The sequence below is a fragment of the Zalophus californianus genome, chromosome 4 (genome assembly GCF_009762305.2).
Source record: "Zalophus californianus isolate mZalCal1 chromosome 4, mZalCal1.pri.v2, whole genome shotgun sequence".
In the NCBI taxonomy this organism is placed as follows: Eukaryota; Metazoa; Chordata; class Mammalia; order Carnivora; family Otariidae; genus Zalophus; species Zalophus californianus.
The window spans coordinates 74,760,188-74,779,829 of NC_045598.1; the positions used below are offsets into that span (position 1 = coordinate 74,760,188).

Consider the following 19,642-nt stretch of genomic DNA (forward strand, 5'->3'; position numbering starts at 1 on the left):
CTATCACTTGCCAGTAGCAGCTGTCAGAGGCTCCGTCCCCCGTTGTCTATTCTCCCAAATATCGCCTGGGATTCACTTCTCCGCACGTCCTACCTTCCAGAAAGTGGTCACCCTGTTGTTCAGAGAGTTGTTGGTTTTCTTTTCTTCGGTCTCCTGTTGAGTTCGTAGGTGTTCAGAACGGTTTGATCCCTATCCAGCTGAATTCCTGGGACCAGATGAAATCCAGGTCTCCTACTCCTCTGCCATCTTGCTCTGCCATGAGTACAGGTAAATTTTATGTGAAAGTTCCAAGTGTACTTTGAGGTAATGCTTATTCTACTTCTTTGGGTTTAGGTCTGTTTATTAATACAATAAGCCACATTTGTTAATCAGTTTTTCTAACTTTTTTGATGTATTTGGTCTGCATTTTTTCTGAGTTACTGAAAGATGTGATAAAAATCTCTCGTGATGATTATGAATATGTCTGTTCTCCATAAAGTTCTATATAAGTTCTGTTTTCTTATACATTTGAGGCTATGTTATTAGAAGCTGTTTTCAATTTGTACATTATTCTTATAAACTTAGCTGCTATTATGAAGTGACGCTTTTCAGTTTGGTCTTTTATTTTTCCTTTGGTGTAAAGCCTACTTATTCAATATAAAGTTGGTTATCGATGCTTTTCTTTGTCTGGTGTAACATACTGATGTGGCTTGGAGTAGGATCTTTGAGCCAATGGCCAAGAAAGAGTTCTTGAGATGTCTTTGGTGCAAAAAGGTGGTTTTATTATAGCACGAGGACAGGACCTGTGGGCAGAGAGCTGCAATGGGGTTGTGAGGAATAACTAATTATATAAGATTTTCTATACTATGGAGGAGGGCAGGAGAGAGTGAGGTTAGGGCTCCAAGAAATTGGGTCTATAGATTTCTGGAGATTACTTTTTTTTCTTGTAAATCATTAAGGCCGTTTCAAACTGACTCCTGTCCTGCATGACTATGATCTCTATCAGTTAACCATTGATTTTTCCCTTTCCTTTGCTTTGTTCTAGGGCAGCTAGGAGTGACTGGGGAATGTCCCATATATCCAACCTGGGGGGTCGGTGGGCTGTTAGCTTGTACTTTGCTCTCAACTTGCCTTTTGCTCCTTCATCAATAGTACATCATTTACATTCTTTTACTTCTTATGTTTCTATATTTTCATATTTCCTATTATTCTTTTCTATCTAGCATGTGGTTTGTTATTAAACAAGATGATCTTTACCTCTTAAGTGAAGCATATCATTCATTTACATTCATGGTATTCACTGATATATTTGATTTAAATCATCATCTTACTTGGGCTTTCTCTTTGGCCTGTCTGCTCTGTTTTTCTCCATCAGACCCTGAAAGGGCCAAGGAATCCCACTTATGTGGGGACCTGTCAATTCTCCCTGCTCCCTTCAGACATCTCAACTTAATCCCTGCTCTGGGTATTTGCATGGTTCTTTGACTCTGGGAAGAGTTTATGGCCTCCCAGAGCTGAGGTAATTCTATTGTAAGTAAATTCAGTGAGGAATTCTACAGTTTGTTCTTTCAGGTAAAAAGGTAGTAGCCAAGAGGCAGGCTACAGGCAGACTGGCAGAGGGAGAGTATGCTTTACATAAGAAGTGGCCAAAGAACCAGAATTTTCATAGCTCTAAAAATCATGCAAGAGTGGTTGTATGAGTCCCACATCTTCAGATGTGTGAGGGAAAAAGACTGAAGAAAACTTTGTATTTTTTCATATATTTAACAATTACTTGTGAAGTTCCTCCTATATGCTGGGCATGTATCCTAAGTGCTGGAAGCCTAGCAAAGGAAAGGGATGAGCTTGAACCACAACAACTGGAATGAACTTTAGCAACTCTTCAAGGGATCAAGTTTTATAGAATGGCGTTACTATCTTTTCTGTGATTAATTATACAACTTATGATCTCTTCCATTGTTCACTATAAATCTTTTTCTTAGGCAGAATAATCTCCTGTTTCCCTCAAAGAGCTTTGAATAAGTGTGGGTAGCAGGTTTCTTCATACTTGCAGTGTTTTCTGATAAAAACAGCTCGAGTTCCATAGGGGCCCAGGCCTGTCAATGACTGGCCCTGAGGGGGAGGAAGGTGCAGGTGACGGTAAGTTCATGGGGAAGGGGAGATTGGCCCCGACCCTTGGCCCGTTCTACTCAGCTGATGACACAGCTGAGATATTACCATGAACACCAAGTAGGGGCACAGACCTCTGGGTGTTACCCGTAGGGGAGACGTGGCTGCATGAGCTTTTATCTCCATGGCTTTTGTTTGGGAACATTTGAGCTTTTATCTCCATGGCTTGGGTTCGTGGTTGCATCCTGACCTCACAGTCTTCCCAAAGGGCAGGACTGAGACCTCTTGGCCCTCTCAGTGGGGAGTAGATGAAGGCTCTCACAGTGATTCCCTGGAGGTTAGTTCAGTAAGAAATTGAACCTCATCCACCTGAAGGAACAGGATGGATGTGAGACATTTCCATGATTAAGAGATTTTTCTTTTAAAATATGTTTTTCTGAGGAACTCATATTTTGTAAAATTTTATTTACTGTTTTTCCTCCCTTGCCCCCTCCCTCCCTCCCTCCCTTCCTTCCTTCCTTCCTTCCTTCCTTCCTTCCTTCCTTCCTTCCTTCCTTCCTTCCTTCCTTCCTTCCTCCCTTCCTCCCTCCCTCCCTCCCTCCCTTCCTTCCTTCCTTCCTTCCTCCCTCCCTTCCTTCCTCCCTCCCTTCCTTGCCTCCTTCCTCCCTCCCTCCCTTCCTCCCTCCCTTCCTTGCCTCCTTCCTTCCTTCCTTCCTTCCTCCCTCCCTCCCTTCCTTCCTTCCTTCCTTCCTTCCATCCTCCCTCCCTCCCTCCCTCCCTCCCTCCCTCCCTTCCTTCCTTCCTTCCTCCCTTCCTTCCTTCCTCCCTCCTTTCCTTGTCTCCTTCCTCCCTCCCTCCCTCCCTCCCTCCCTTCCTTGCCTCCTTCCTTCCTCCCCTCCCTCCCTTCCTTCCTCCCTCCCTTCCTTCCTTCCTTCCTCCCTTCCTTCCTTCCTTCCTCCCTCCTTTCCTTGTCTCCTTCCTCCCTCCCTCCCTCCCTCCCTTCCTTGCCTCCTTCCTTCCTCCCCTCCCTCCCTTCCTTCCTCCCTCCCTTCCTTCCTTCCTTCCTCCCTCCTTTCCTTGTCTCCTTCCTCCCTCCCTCCCTCCCTCCCTCCCTCCCTCCCTTCCTTGCCTCCTTCCTTCCTCCCCTCCCTCCCTTCCTTCCTCCCTCCCTTCCTTCCTTCCTTCCTCCCTTCCTTCCTTCCTTCCTCCCTCCTTTCCTTGTCTCCTTCCTCCCTCCCTCCCTCCCTCCCTCCCTTCCTTGCCTCCTTCCTTCCTCCCCTCCCTCCCTTCCTTCCTTCCTTCCTTCCTCCCTCCCTTCCTTCCTCCCTCCCTTCCTTGCCTCCTTCCTCCCTCCCTCCCTTCCTCCCTCCCTTCCTTGCCTCCTTCCTTCCTTCCTTCCTTCCTCCCTTCCTCCCTCCCTCCCTTCCTTCCTTCCTTCCTTCCTTCCATCCTCCCTCCCTCCCTCCCTCCCTCCCTCCCTCCCTTCCTTCCTTCCTCCCTTCCTTCCTTCCTTCCTCCCTCCTTTCCTTGTCTCCTTCCTCCCTCCCTCCCTCCCTCCCTCCCTTCCTTGCCTCCTTCCTTCCTCCCCTCCCTCCCTTCCTTCCTCCCTCCCTTCCTTCCTTCCTCCCTCCCTTCCTTCCTTCCTTCCTCCCTCCTTTCCTTGTCTCCTTCCTCCCTCCCTCCCTCCCTCCCTCCCTTCCTTGCCTCCTTCCTTCCTCCCCTCCCTCCCTTCCTTCCTCCCTCCCTTCCTTCCTTCCTTCCTCCCTCCTTTCCTTGTCTCCTTCCTCCCTCCCTCCCTCCCTCCCTCCCTCCCTTCCTTCCTTTTCATCATAATAAGTATACTCTTTAATCCCCATCACCTATTTCACTCACCTCCTCACCTACCTCCCCTCTGGTAACCATCAGTTTGTTCTTTATGGTTAAGAGTTTGATTCTCGGTTTGTCTCTCTCTCTTTTTTTTTTCTTTACTTGTTTTGTTTCTTAAATTCCGCATATGAGTGATATCATATGTTATTTGTCTTTCTCTGACTTATTTTGCTTAGCATTATACTCTCTAGCTCCATCTCTGTCATTGCAAATGGCAAGATTTTATTCTTTTTTATGGATGAATAATATTCCATTACACACACACACACACACACACACACATACATACATACATACACACACATACCACATCTTCTTGATCTATTCATCTACCAATGGACACTTGGGCAGCTTCCATAGTTTGGCTGTTGTAAATAATACTGCAATAAACATAGGGGTGCATGTATCCCTTTGAATTAGGGTTTTTATATTTTGGGGATAAATACCAAGTAGTGTGATTACTGGATCATATGGTGGTTCTATTTTTAATTTTTGAGGAACCTTCATACTGTTTTCCACAGTGGCTACACCAATTTGCATTCCCACCAACAGTGCAAGAGGGTTCGTTTTTCTCCACATCCTCACCAACATCTGTTGTTTCCTGTGTTCTTACTTGTGGCTATTTTGACAGGTGTGAGGTGATATCTTCTTGTGGTTTTGATTTTCATTTCCCTGATGATGAGTGATGTTGAGCATCTTTTCATATGTTCTTTTAAAATTTAAACCTCACAATTGACCTGGGAGTCAAAAGTGAGTGATATTATTTGTGAGTGGTTGTCACAGTGTTAGGAGTTAGTTGGACAGTAAGGTAGTCAGGGCCAGAGTCCTGAACAAGAAAATATGGAGTCAGGACAGCTAAAATAAAACAGCACTGACATCCTGTTTTGCACTGACATTCTGCTTTGCAGCCCTTGCAGAAATGACTTCTGCATTACATCCTAAAGTAAGGCAATTAACCACAGAAGCATTTGTCAGTGTCATGGGCAAGGAGAAGTTAAGACCTAAGCCCCCAGATGTCAGCAAAAAAGGATCATCAGCATGTGGACATTAACCTAATAGGTAGACAGGTACTTGACCAAAGCCCTGATTGGCACAACTCAGCACGCCTTGATTGTTTAAGGAAGTTCCACAAAAGAGCTCATAAAAAACCCTAAACTTAGAAACTCCAGGGGCAACCCTCTTGGGTATGCCCTCCCTCTCTGGGAGTTTTGTACTATCCTTCAGTAAACTTTGCTGCCCACCATTCTTTGAAGTGGGGTGACCAAGAACTGTGGGCACTAAAGGCAGAGAATTCCTGCAACAGTTAAGTCTTCTTTAACATATGAAAATCCTTTTGGAAACATCCTTTGTCTCTACCCCTCCCAATTTAAAAGTATATAATCGGTCACTCCTCACATTCCCAGTACAGCTCTTTCTGCCCATGGGTCCTGTCCCCATGCTTTAATAAAACCACCCTTTTTTTTTTTTGCACCAAAAACGTCTTAAGAATTCTTTCTTGGCTGTTTGCTCCTGACCGCCACATCAAATCACATCAGTTTTAAAGATCCTAATATGAAGTGGGTAGAGTGAATTGGGACTGCAGTTCCTGGAAAATAGGGCTGTGAGGACATACATGCTGAGACTTGCCACAATGTTCTTCCTGAGAAAAGAGCTGATTCACCATGTATTCAGTTCCAGTTTCCAATTGTTACAGGATTTTGTATCCCCTTAATGCCCTCAGCTCTTGGTCGTGGGGCTTCAAACTTTCTTTCTGCCTATTAAGTTAATGTCAATGTGCTGATTGTCTTTTTTTTTTTTTTCTTTTTTTGTCTGACTTCTGGGGGCTTAGGTTTTAACTGCTCCTTGCCCGTGATGGTGACAAATGCTTTATGGTTTTATTTTAGGACGTTTTGCAGAAGTCATTTCTGCAAAGGCATAAAACAGAATGCTAGTACAGTCCTGTCTAAGCTGCAAAAACAGGATATTAGTGCTGTTTTATTTTAGCTGTCCTGGCTCCATATCTTCTTGTTGGGGACCCAGGCCCTGACCACCTAACTTTCCAACTAACTCCTAACATTACAGGATCCTGGAGGCCTGGCTATTGTCAAGCTAAGGTAGCATTTTGCCTCTAGCAAAGCTTTAAGACAGTTGGGAGTTCCTGGAGTTCCAAATACCTGCCTGCCTCAAGTATTTGTCAGTGGGCTGCAAGTTATAAGGAAATTTAATTTCGTCTACATTTCCTTTTGCCTTTGTTCTCCATATCAAAAACTACACCCTTTGTTTTAAGAGTGTTTTGAAGCATCTGTCATAATGAGGATATAGAAAGTGGGAAACTTTATTCAGCCAACATTTTCCACCTCCTGATCGAGTGCTGGACATAGAAGTAGGAGCTAAGATTACAGTGACAAAGATAAACTAGTCCTTGGTAGCAAGGCATCACCAGTGAGACAGAGTAAATGGGTAATGTAAATTTTCAAAATCATGCTGCAGGTGCAATGCGAGTACAAAGGAGGGCCACACAACCCAGTTTCAGGGATTCAGGAAATCCAAGACTTCAAGGAAAAACCAGCCTGCAAAATGAAGGTGAGGATCAGTAAAAGAGGTTATTTGAAGAAGTCCAAATACTGTGCACAGCTATCTAGAATAAAGGGGTAACCTGTCAAGCTTGTGCAACTGGAAGTAATTCATTATAACAAAAGCATAGTGTGCAAATATTAAGTCAGCTGAAAGGAAAGTCCAAAAACACCAAAGATACACTGCAGACCCACTGTCCCCTAACACCTAAAACTATAAATTGCAGCTAGAAAGTGAAAGACACCAGCTGGGATTTCAGAATCACATCATACTTTATATCTCATTTTTCAAAGAATTTGAGCAAGTAGAAATCAACTCCATAATACAAACAAGATTAGGATTCACGTTTTGTTTTTTCTAGTTTGGGACCTCACTATCAGACCTCTCCTTTGAACTGGCTGATGCTTTTCTAAGAATGCAAAATTCCCTATTACCACCACCACCACCATCATCCCTGTTTTTTAGAAGGAACCAACATTGCTAGTTCCTCATGTTACTCCAGAGATCATCTAAGGGTATACATACAAGTATATATGAGTGCCACTATTCCTGTTGGTTTGCACCCCACTTTCCCCACATTACAAATAGTGCTCTGTTTCTCAATTTTCTGGCTATATAATATTCCATTGTATAAGTGTGCTAAAACTTATATTACCACTCCCATATAGATGAACATATAAGTAGGTCCTGTCTTTAAAGTTATAGTGAGTGCTGCAGTGGACATCTTATAAATACATAATTTTTCTTACTGTATGAGTATGAGAGAGAGTGCATGTATGCCTTAAAACTGAACCTGTGGGGCCAAAATGGACATCTATTAAAACTTAAGAAATATTAGACACAATTTGCAATAGATATTATACCATTTGGACTCCCATGAAAGGACATGTTTTCAGAAACATTGGTAATGCGGTTTGATAGCATATGAAGTGAAACACTACATCTCATGGTTTTAGTTTCATTTCTCTTATTTTGAGTTACTTGAACATCTTTTCTATAAGCTATCTACTCAGAGTTTGCCCATTTTTTTGACTTGTGGCTCTTTATGATATATAAGTTATAAAATCAGCTCTTTTCTCTGACATAAAGCAAGGCTGTCTTGAGAACATTTTTGGCTTCTGAATTTCTTTAGGTTCTTTTTGACCACAACAAATTTTATCTTTATTTTTTATGTAGTTTTGTCAGTACTTTCATGTCTTCAGGTTTTATGGCATTTAAAAATAAATTTGATGTTCCAAGATTATTCATAAATTATCTGCCATTTACTGATTTTATGCAGTTTTTTCATGTTTAATCTGAGGTCAAGCTGGAATTCACTTTGTGCAAAATTTACAATAGATCTAATCACCCTTTCATTCTGCACAGCTGTCCAGTTTGACAACAGGTATTGTACAATTCATACTCTCCCACTAATTTGAAGTAACACTTTTCACATGCAGTTAATTCCTATATATGGTGGGGTTCTACTTTTAGACTATGCAGTGTGTTCTGTTGTTGTGTCTTCATGCTCAGTTGACACACTGTTCTAATTACTGCAGTTCTATAAATTTCATTGTACCTCTTCTGAATTGTCTTGGCTTTTTTATTTTGTTTTTGATCAGCTCCATTTAAATTTTACAATTAACCTTCCTGAAATTTTAATTCAGAACACATGAAATTTATAAGTGAACTAAGAATTGATTTGCATATGGAACCGGCCTGTCCTACTCAAGAACACAGCATGGATATCCATTTGTGTAATGATTCATGTGCGACTTTCAGAAGGATTTAGCATTTTTTGATAAATATATTCCAATATGTTTCTTTTCCAGGATAATACAGATCTGACCTCTTTTTCTTCAAATCCGTATTTCCATGTCCATTTGAATTAACTATCCAGCCACATTGACTATATCTTTTGTTTGCCAGGCATTGATGCCCTATAGTAGTATTTTATATCTTTCTACTAAAATTTTGCCACAAAACAGAAAAGGTGCATACATGTAAAAATAAGCTATATCAGAAACCTGTTATGAAAACTTATAAAAATTACCTGAAATTATCCACAACAGAAAAACTTGGTAATTAGGAAATACAACTCTTGTATCAGCTTGCAAATTTTAGACCACCATGAAGTCTCTGAACTGTATTCTTCGCTATCATTTGCCGTTGTCTTTGAAATGCAGTAATTTTTAGCATTTTGCTTATTTGCAGTGATAATGTTCATTTGGGCCTGAAAAGCGGGTGATATATTCATAAAAGGAAAACATTTAAAAACTCCAAACTTTCAGGAATAAGGTTTTATATTAACAGTTTATAAAATTATCTGCATTTTCCTTTTTAATGTATTCTCTCTTCTTAGATCACTGATAGCAGGAATATCTCCTGGTTTAGGGTTGGGAAATGAGAAGAAACATAGTACAACCTTATTTATATTCATCCATCATTTTGCAAGGTGCGAAACAGGCATAAGGACAATTGTTGTGAGATATTCTAGCTCAAATGATGCTCTGATCTGAATGGCACAAATGCTCACCCACATCTTAGAAATAATGGGAACTTCTAAGCCGGTTTAGAAATCTGATACAGACACTTCCAGATGGGAGAAGAGAGAATTCCCTGTGTGCTATGTGCTGACTCGGGCAGGCCATCCTGACTGGGAGATAGCTGCAGGTTAGGGGCTGTCAGGCCCCCTCATTTCAGAGTCTGTACATAGCTGATAGTTTTAGGTCAGCAAAGATCTCTCTTAGGGTCATTGGGTGAGTAGGGTGCCTGAGAACTGGCAGTAACCTTGGGAAAGTGAACCAATTGCTGCTTCTATCACAAAAACCCGGTTAGGATATCTATGCGATAAACGTGGGGACCCCATCTACTATTGCTCTGTGCGATCCTCCAGGAATCCTTCAGAAGAGCAGCACACGCTCTGGGAAGGTTATTTATCTTCTGTAAATGCTTGGAGCTACCAAGTTCTTACCGGACTCTCCAGAAACTCAGTGTGAACACCCTCGACACAGCCGTGACAAATTCAGGGCGTGTAGTGAATCAAATGCAGTAAACGACAGTGGTGCTTCTCTCTCTGACTTCACTCTAACTTTCAACCCTCCCTTCCTGGGGTTTCTCAGGGCTTTGTTCTGCAGTCCCTGCCAGGTCCCAGGCCAGGCTTACCTCAAGCCTCCGAATCCTCTCATCCTGCTCTCTCTGAAGGTCTTCTCTCTCTTTCCTCTCCTTTTTCAATTGGATCCTGGTTTCCTTGAGAGTTATTTCTAAAAGCATTAACTTTTGCTGCAGATCTTCACAGTTTTTCTCAAGAAGCTGCTTTTCTCTCTCCACTGTCTCTCTTTTGTCCTGCTCCTCTGCCCCAGGAAGATTTTCATTCAGAGAGGAAAGATAACAGAGGTTAAGCCTGAAAGCGACTACAGCCCCCTGTCCCACAACCCCCCACTCTCTCAGACACCATACTGTCTTGAAAGAGCAGAGGGAAATGTCTGAATTCAACTGGTGACCACACCTGGAGGGCAGGTTTGAGAACATGCTGGGAAAGGCCCTGACCGCCCAGCTGATGAGCAACCACACCCTGCCTTGTTATTTTCAGATTTAGCAGAGTGTGCATTCCACAGAAGGAGAGGAAACTCCTTGCTTCAGGAAGATCTTCCTGCCAGGGTAGGTGCACTGAGGGCATGGCAGGAACCTCCTGCCCCATCATGCGCTGAGCCCTCCCCACACCTGCTAAGGCTCTTTGTGCATCACGGAGAAGCTCATCCTTCTTCTTACAGGTTTCTTCTAGTTCATTCTTCATCTGCAGCAAGTCCTGGGGACCACAAAGGGCAAAGACATATCAGGCAAGTCAAACCTGAACTTCCATTGAAATAGTCTGAGAAAAAAACTGATTAGCATTTCCTAGTTGCTCCTCCGCCTGCCCGCCCCCAAAGAATGTTCCAAGATCCTGATTATCTCACTAGCCCCTCCAGCCTCCAGAAGAATGTGCAGTTTTATAAACACAATCTGGGGTGCTTTCTTTCTCCAAACTCAGACACTTTATCTGAAGCAAAATCAGTAGACACTCAGATGGCATCCTTGACTGAATACTGCTCTTTTTTTCTGCTGTGGCTTCTCCAGTAACCTCCCACCCTGGATAGTACGTACAAATCTTTCACAGTTTATGTCACACTCCCTTTCCAGGAAGATTTCCTAGACCACCTTCCCCATGTGAAAGAAATCATTGTACATTTACATTTGTACATTTCTGTCAATTGTACATTTTAAATACATGAAATTTATGGTATGTGAATTACTTTTCTTTCATTTAAATTCAATTAGCCAACATATAGTATATCATTAGTTTTTGATATACTGTTCAGTGATTCATTAGTTGCGTGTGACACCCAGTGAATTACTGTTAAAAGAAACTTGAATTACTACCATCTCAGAAAGAATTACTCTATTGAGACTACTGCTGTTTCTGAACTCCCCGAGCCTTCCTTGTGACATGTTGAGTCTGCATTATGTAATCTCAATGGCTCCTTGCAGCTGTAATGTCCTGTGATTGTACCCACAAGGCATAATTAACGGTAATATAACTAAAAGCAAAATAAAAATCAAGAATGATCTGGTAGCAGAATCTTCTCATAGAAACTTGGGTTGCTGTGAGTGGGAGAGAGTGCAAAGAAAAAGCAGCAAGCTCAAAATAATGTAAGCGTGTTCCAAGCACGTAGGCTAACTGCCAATATTCAGTCAAGGAGGCCATCTGAGCGTCTGTACTGACTTTGCTTTGGACAAAGTGTCTGAGTTTGGAGGAGAAGGAGATAAAATAGAGTAATAGTGTCCTTTATAACTCTCTTACTCAGAAGAATCAAAATCCTTCCACCATGAAGGCTAGCTAATTTATGGCCAATCAGGTAGCCTTTAGGTAGAAGGGGTAACATGGAGAATCAACTATTAAGACCGAGTACCAGGTACTGCTTCTGGAACTCATCATCCTGGGAGGGCTGCATTGTGTGGGCTACCCCAGGGTCTAGGTGCGGGAGTGCCAGGACCATTTCTGTGGGGCTCTCCCTCTGCAGAGCTGCTGAGTCCTCACACCAGGACAGGGGTATCACCACATCGTCCAGACAAGGAACCGCTCCACTGTGGAAGGTGTCCGTAAAGGTCACCGTCAGAATCCCCAGCCCTGAAGGAGGCAAGAAATTTAAGGGATCAGTGAGATTCAAAATCAGAAACTACAATTCTACATTTTTTTAAAGACCTTAAGCAGTTTGAAACTTTTCATTGGTCCCATCTCCTCCTACTAAATTAGTGTTTTCCTTCCAAGCACTGCAGTTAATAATTTTAAGTATCTTCCTTCAGTTAACATGCTCTGGTATCTTTTGGATATCTTTGATATCTTTCCCAATGAAGCATATTAAGAACACAATTGACAGTCATACAACTCAATAACAAAAAACTGATCGATTACAAAATCAGTAGAGGAACTAAACAGACATTTTTCCAAAGAAGACATCCAAATGACCAGCAGTATATGAAAAGATATTGAACATCACTCATCATCAGGGAAATCAGGGATATCTTAAAACCACAACGAGAGATCACCTCACACCTGTTAGAATGGCTGTTATTAAGAAGACAAGAGATAATTATTAGTGAGGATGTGGAGATAAGAGAACACTTGTACATGGATGGTAGGAATGTACATTGTAAATTGGTTCAGCCACCATGGAAAACAGTATGGAGGTTGCATAAAATTAAAAATAGAACTACCATATAATCCAACAATCCCACTTGGGGGTATTTATCCAAAAGAATTGAAATCAAGATATCAAGGAGACATCTGTACTCTTGTGTTATTGCCACATAACTGACAATAGCCAGTTTAGCCAGATGGAAACAGCCTAAATGTACATCAATAGATGAATGGATAAAGAAGTTGTGTACATATATACAGTGGAATATTGTTCAGGCATGAGAAATAAGGAAATGCTGCCTTTTGTGACAGCATATATGGACCTTGAGGGCATTATGCTAAGTGAGGTAAGTTGAACACTGTATGATATTACTTATATGTGGAATCTAAAAAAAAAACTGGGGATGCCTGGGTGGCTCAGTCAGTTAAGTGTCTGCCTTTGGCTCAGGTCATGATCCCAGGGTCCTGGGATTGAGCCCCACATCGGGCTCTTTGCTCAGCAGGAAACCTGCTTCTCCCTCTGTCTGCCACTCTCTCTCTTTCTCTCTGACAGATAAATAAAATCTTTTTAAAAATTGAACTCATAAAAAACAGTAGAATGGTGGTTACCAGGGGCTAGGACTTGGGGAATTTGAAGGTTAGTCATTTATAAGGGTATAAGCTTGCAACTAGTAAATAAATAAGGCCTGGATGTGCACAGCATAATGATTATAGACAATAATACCAGATTATAAACTTCAAAGTTTCTAAAAGACTAGATCTTAACTGTTGCCAGCACATACACACACATATACACAAATATGATAATTAAGTGACTATAGAGATGTTAGCTAAGGCTAAGGTGGTAATTATGTTGCAATATATAAATGTATCAAAGCAACACGTTTTACACCCTAAAACTTGCATGATGTTGTATTGATAAAAATAAAATAGATAAGAGGTGAACAATTGAGGCAGGGTAAATGAGATTATATTTATTCCTATTAAAATTCCACCTACTGGGGGCCTGGGTGGCTCAGTTGGTTAAGCATCTGACTCTTGGTCTTGGCTCAGGTCATGATCTCAGGGTTGTGGGATAGAGCCCCCATGTCAGGCTCTGCACTGGGCGTGGAGCCTGCTTAAGATTCTCTCCCTTCCTCTCCCTCTGGCCCTCCCCAACTTGGGTGCACTCTCTCTCTCTCTCTCTCTCTCTCTATCTCTCTCAAAAAATAAATAAATAAAATAAAATTCCACCTACTTTAAGGAACGAATTGTTTACAATTTAGTTTTCCCTAGATTATATATATATATATATTTCTTTATATACCTATATAGAGAAATCTATATTTCTCTAGATTATATATATAAGCTTTGAGAGGAGCATGTATCATACAGGATGTGTCCTCAGATGCAGTGGAAACTTGCAAACCCAGAAGAGTGAGTCTCACAGTAAAATAAGACCACAAAGTCATTCTCTTGCCTCAGAGTTATCGAAAGGATGCATACATTAGCACTTCTGTACTTTTCCATGGCCCAGAATGCAGAGTGGCCATCTTCAGAGTGCTGCCTTCAGTATTCTCCAAATCTCTAATGAAGCTAGGGATGAAACACTGGGTATCACCAGTCTGCGATGAGGGCTCACCTCAGGTTTTGGAAAGATGCCTTTTCATATTTTTAGTCCTTGATCTCCAGTCCCATTTATTGTGGCTTTTTTTTTTTTTCTTCAACACATTGGTTGAACATCTATTATGTGCCACACATTGTGCTTGTGTGCTTGGATAAAAACATAAGCTGTGGCCCCTGCCCTCAGGGTGATACTAAGATAACTATATTGCTTAGGCTTAGCTGTGGCAATTAGAAAAAAATGTCTCCTAAACAATTTACATGGATTTCTCCCTCATAATTCAGGGTCAGTAATCTAGAGATGGTATGTGCTTTTTGTTTCATGAGGATTGAAGCTTCAGAACCTTTTTCTCATATGCTCTGTCATCTATAAGGGGCGGCCTGTGGTGTGAGATAGTGTGTCGTCATATTTGTATTCTAAGCAGGGAACAGACAAGGGGAAGGTAGGCCTGTCCTTTACGAACTCATCATGTCTACATAAACCAAATTGCTTCTTAGGTTAGTCGTATTCCAGTACACAACCGCAAGAGAGGCTGGAATTGCCATCATTATTCTGGGAAATGATGTGCATGGCAGATAAGCAGGAGTCCTATTAGTACGGGAAAAAGGAAGAATGGAGGTAAGGGGAGAGTTAACAGTACCTCCCAGTAACCATCTCAAACTAGACAGACAACAACGGTGATACTCTACTGTTTCTCACAATTAGAATTATCCCCACTAAGTCGAAGCTTGAGGAGAAAGGTGTCATGGATATTCTGTTCTTTGCTTGGTCCCCATGTTGGGCACCTAGTAGATTTGTAAAGCAGAAATAATCCTGAGGAAAGAGATATAGGTGAGTGATAGGGGTTAATTGCATTATGTATGTGTTGAGATGACTTAATTCAGCTTAAGGATACAAAAGAAGAAAAGCCTTGGGGAACTTTAAGGGGTGGCAGTCCTGGGAGAATATGGGGCTTCAGAGGCGATGCAGACAGAGTGAGCGCCCAGAAGCAGGGAGAGGCTAGCTATGTTAAATACCCAGAGAATTCACTGCAAGTATTGGTAGGACGGCCAGGGATGTCCTTACTGACCACAGACTTACCTGGAGTGGTGGAAATAGGCAGGGGAGAGGAAGGAGCGGCCGTGGGGGAATGAAGTGGATCCAAAGAAAGGAAGTAGAAGAATGTCTGGATCCCAAGATAGAGGTGCTAGAGTGGGGAAGAGTCATGGCCTCTGTTACTTATTCTTCCAAATAATAATCAGAATAAGAATGTAAATAGAAAAACTACTACATCTGTTTAGAAAGAGAATGCAAATGTCACAAAATATCACCACAGGGTGAATCTAAGTGAATGGCATATAAGATTTCACTGTAGTCTTAAGCTTCCTCTGTAATTCAGATTTTTTTCAATACGTAGATTTTTTGAATATGTAGATTTTAGAGCAAGAATATATAAACAACATTAAGTGGAAATCTCAAATACAAGGTTTTATATCTTACATATTTAGATGTATCTATTGCATTCCTCTTCTCAGTTCCCATATTTATCTCAGAAATTAAGGTTTTAAGCCCAAACCTAAAGTACCTGTAAAAGGAAGTTTAGAAATGAACATACCTGCTCCACAGCACTGCTGGTCTGTTCAAGAATGAGCTTCCAGTTGTCTCCCAACTCACCCTTGTTCTGTTTCCTCATCCCACGGAGCAAGAGAACAGACTGAGGAAGTTAAAAGCATTGAGGAGAAGAAACCAAACCTGAAAGTAAAACTACTTTAACTATTGGTTAAATATTTGGAGAAGGCATGCCAGAACCAAGCCGCCAGAAATAGTAAATGTCACCCCAACTAGCTTTCTTTATTTTGTCCCCAGCTTGTCTGTCCACAAACGGACTGTTACCAGAGGCCAAGGGCACAAGAGCGCCCGGCTCCAGGGCTCCCAAGCAGACCAGGTTCGGCCACTTGCCATCGACAAAACCCAAAAGCAGAGAGACCAGTGGTGGGGAAACAAGAAAGGGATTTATTTCAGGGAGGCCCCACCAGGAAGACAGAGGACCAGTCCCAAAGTCTGTCTCCAAAGTGCTGGAAATACTTCCGGGTTTATATAAGGAAAATGTGGGACAGAGGTCACTGTGTACATGCCGGTGGGCAGTAAAGGTCAGCTCATCATCTTGGGGTCAATCACGCAGAGTCTTGCTGGTCTTAAGAGAACTTAATCAGTTAGAAAGTACAGACTGAGGCCAAAATGTAGGTAGTTTGGCTAACTCCCCAAACTGGGTCCCCTTTCAGGACTATGATGAAGGTAGGTCTTTTATGTCTTCGAATTCATGGAGCTTCTTGAATGACTCGATTGGTGTTTTTCACAAATCATGCATGTTTCTGGTTATTCTTTTTTTCACATATTTTTTGTAATACTTTCTACCTTGAGCCGATAAATAGATAAATATCCTTTGCGGACACCTGGTTTCAGAAGGCGTTTTTTCTGCATACTCAAGGCCTCACTCACATTCAGCTAGGTGGATGTAGGAAAGAGTGAAGCCAGGAAAGTAAGTAAACAAATCCAAGGTTGTGTTATGGGGTCACTCTGAGCCCCTGGGGCTCAGTCATGCCCTGGGGCCTGTGAGTGAAATTCAAGGAGTCTCAGAGAATGCCTCATTGCACAATGCATCTGATGGAGGGAGAGTCATCAATGTAATAGAGGTTGGTGATAAGGGAATTAAGCCACCTGCTCATGTAACTTTGTTTTGTCCGGTACCCACCCAAATGAACTTGAGATTTGGATGGTCTGACCATATGTAGCTCATGATGAAAAGTTTTGCCCCTTGTACTGACTTGATATACTGAAGGCAGGAGCTCAGTCTCAACAACAACCGCAAAGTAGCTTTTCAAGTAGCAAGTAACCTTCTGATGCCTAAGCTTTGACCTTGTCCTGAGACACTAAGAGCTCTGCTAAGACCCTTAGGAATGCAGGGTACCTCTCTCGCCGCATGCTCCCTCTCTCACCACCATTTCTCCCCTGCCCACATCAAGGTAACCACTTGCCTGCTTTGGCACTCGATACAGCTGGATTCCGATGAAAGTGTGTATTTTGTAATATCTGATGTCTTGTACTCAATATTATGCATGTGAGATTTGTCCATATTTTTGTGTATAGCTATAGATTGTTTATTTTCTATGCTGTATAGTATTCAGTAGTAAGGATATTCTATAACTTATTTATCCACTCATTTATTGACAGACTTTAGAGTAGTTTCTAGTTTCTTGGCTGTTATGAAAAGGGCTGTTATAAACATTCTTGCATGCATCTTTTAGATCACATATCTGCACATTCTCCTTGCATATATACCTACAAGTGGATTGTTGAAGTGCCTATGTTCTGCCCAGTAGATTTGACAGACACTGTCCAACAGTCTCATAGGTGTAAGAATTTATATTTGCACCAGCAGCGTAGAGCATTCCAGGTGCTGTTCAAGTTCATCAAACCGCAGTAAGGTCTGCCTTTTCTTCATTTGGTAGATGAGTAGTAGTGGTTTTACACTGTGGTTTTAATAACTCATGAAATGAAGTATTTTTATGTTTTTAGCTTTTTGGATATTTTTTGTTACTTTTTGTAACAAAAACATTGACATTTATGTATGTGTCTGATCTTAATATGCTTTTTTTCACTTGTTCATGTTTCTGTTTGGAGATCTTTGTGATGCGTGTGTGTGTGTGTGTGTGTGTGTGTGTGTGTGTGTGTGTGTGTTGTGTGTGTGTTGTATTCTTGAATAGCTACTTAGAGTAGATATAACATTTATATTTCTCAACTGAAACACTTTAGGCAGTTTAAAAAATTTTTTTTTTCTGAGACTGCTTTCTAGTTTTGGTAGCATAATTATCTCTAGCTCATCATCCAGGGAATATCTCAGTTTCAATCTCATGCAAGGAACTAGGGTGCAAGACACTCTTTTGACACATGAGGCCAAATAACGAACATAAGTCAGTGTAAGATTATGGAAAGGACCTCCATTCCTTTTCCTGAGACCACACTTTCACAGCTCACTTTCACAAACTAGGTTATGATGGACTCATTTACTCTAGTAAGAACATCTATTATGCTAGAATCTCATTTTTCACTCAAACATATCTCAAGCTGCATGCCCTCCCAAAAGGGAAGAAGATCAGGGACTGATTCTCATTGCATTAATGTAATACTTGTAATACTTGAGTGGTTTTCCAGGGCTATCTGAGACCATACTCAATCATTTTCTATTCCTTTACAGCATGATATTTACAGTCATTGTGATAGTGATCTTTCACCTTTGGGGTGTAACGAATCAGAGATAGAGCTGGATATAGCTTCTCTTATAATTCCAGCTCCCAAATGCAGGACTATCCAAAAAGCAGGTATAAGTGTAATGGATTTTACCGAATATGTGGAGGGGGATATCGTTTTTTTAAGTTTTTATCTTAATTTCATCTAGTTAACATACAGTGTTACATTAGTTGCAGCTGTACAATATAGTGATTCAATACTTCCATACATCACCCACTGCTCATCATGATAAGTGCCCTCCTTGAGCCCCATCACCTATTTAACCCAGCCTCCCACCCACCTCCCCTCTAGTAACCATCAGTTCTCTATAGTCAAAAGTCTGTTTCTTGGTTTGTCTCTCTCTTTTTCCCTTTGCTTATTTGTTTTGTTTCCTAAATTCCACATATGAGTGAAATCATATGGTATTTGTCTTTCTCTGACTGACTTATTTCACTTAGCATTATACTCTCTAGCTCCATCCATATCATTGCAAACGGCAAGATTTCATTCTTTTTTATAGCTGAATAACATTCTGTTGTGTGTATATATATATATATATATATATATATATATATATACACACACCACATCTTCTTTATCCATTCATCAATCAGTGAAAACTTGGGCTGTTCCCATATCTTGGCTATTGTAAACAATGCCGCAATAAACATAGGGGTGCATATATCCCTTTGAATTAGTGCTTTTGTATTTTTTGGGTAAATACCCAGTAGCTTGAGTGCTGGATCATAAGGTAGTTTTATTTTTAACTTTTTGCGGGACCTCCATACTGTTTTCCAGAGTGGCTACACCAATTTGCATTCACATCAACAGTACAAGAGGGTTCCTTTTTCTCCACTTCCTCACCAACACCTGTTGTTTCTTGTGTTTTTTATTTTAGTCATTCTGATATCTCATTGTAGTTTTTTTTTAATGCTTTCAAAAAAAATTTTTATTTGAGAGAGAGAGCATGAGCAGGGGGAGGGGCAAAGGGAGAGGGAGCAGAGAGAATCTTCAAGCAGACTCCCCCCTGAGCACGGAGCCTGGCAGGGTCTTGATCCCAGGATCCCGAGATCATGACCTGAGCCAAAATCAAGAGATGGATGCTTAACTGACTGAGACACCCAGGCACCCCTCTCATTGAAGTTTTGACTTTCATTTTTCTGATGGTCAGTTTGATGAGCATCTTTTCATGTGTCTGTTGGCCATCTGGATGTCTGTTGGAGAAATGTCTGTTCACGTCTTTTTTAATTGGATTATTTGTTTTTTGGGTGTTGAGTTGTATAAGTTCTTTATATATTTTGGGGCAGCAGTGTTAGCAAAATTTGCATTGGGCCTCTAGTCCTGTGCTGGATCCCCTGAAACGCTGCCTCTGCTGGGGGCTGCATGCCAAGGTCCTGGGAGGAGACTGGGTGCAACACACAACAATGGCTGCCTCCCCTCCCCTGGGTAGGGGGGTGCTGGGTGTAGTGTGGCAGCTGTGCAAGGTTAGAGCTGTGTACCAAGCATCTGGACATAGCCTGCAGCAGTGGATGGGATGCACAGTTGGGCGCTGTGCGTGGGGGCAGCTGAGCACCCAGTGGCTGAGCAGGGATGTAGCTTTAACAAAATTT

General features: G+C 41.7%; 1 protein-coding gene across 1 annotated transcript; it reads right to left on the reverse strand.

The window, feature by feature from the left end:
- Nucleotides 1-6,250: 6,250 nt before the first annotated feature.
- On the reverse strand, nt 6,251-15,472 carry LOC113921988 (guanylate-binding protein 6-like). Its single transcript, XM_027593657.2, has 7 exons — nt 15,361-15,472; nt 14,847-14,952; nt 11,436-11,653; nt 10,210-10,294; nt 9,652-9,839; nt 8,540-8,719; nt 6,251-6,503 (listed from the first exon to the last, which is right to left on the reverse strand). The coding sequence occupies exons 1-6, from the start codon at nt 15,436-15,438 to the stop codon at nt 8,546-8,548; spliced, it is 849 nt and encodes a 282-aa protein (XP_027449458.1). The 5' UTR covers nt 15,439-15,472; the 3' UTR covers nt 6,251-6,503; nt 8,540-8,545.
- Between the last annotated feature and the right edge of the window lie 4,170 nt (nt 15,473-19,642).

Excerpts from the sequence above, each read along its gene's own strand:
- LOC113921988 (XM_027593657.2), bottom strand. The coding sequence starts at position 15,438 with ATGAGGAAACAGAACAAGGGTGAGTTGGGAGACAACTGGAAGCTCATT. Across the intron at positions 14,953-15,360 it reads CCAGCAGTGCTGTGGAGCAG|CACCTCTATCTTGGGATCCA; the intron begins GTATGTTCATTT and ends TCCCCACTCTAG. Across the intron at positions 9,840-10,209 it reads TGCACAAAGAGCCTTAGCAG|AGGAGCAGGACAAAAGAGAG; the intron begins GTGTGGGGAGGG and ends TTCCTGGGGCAG.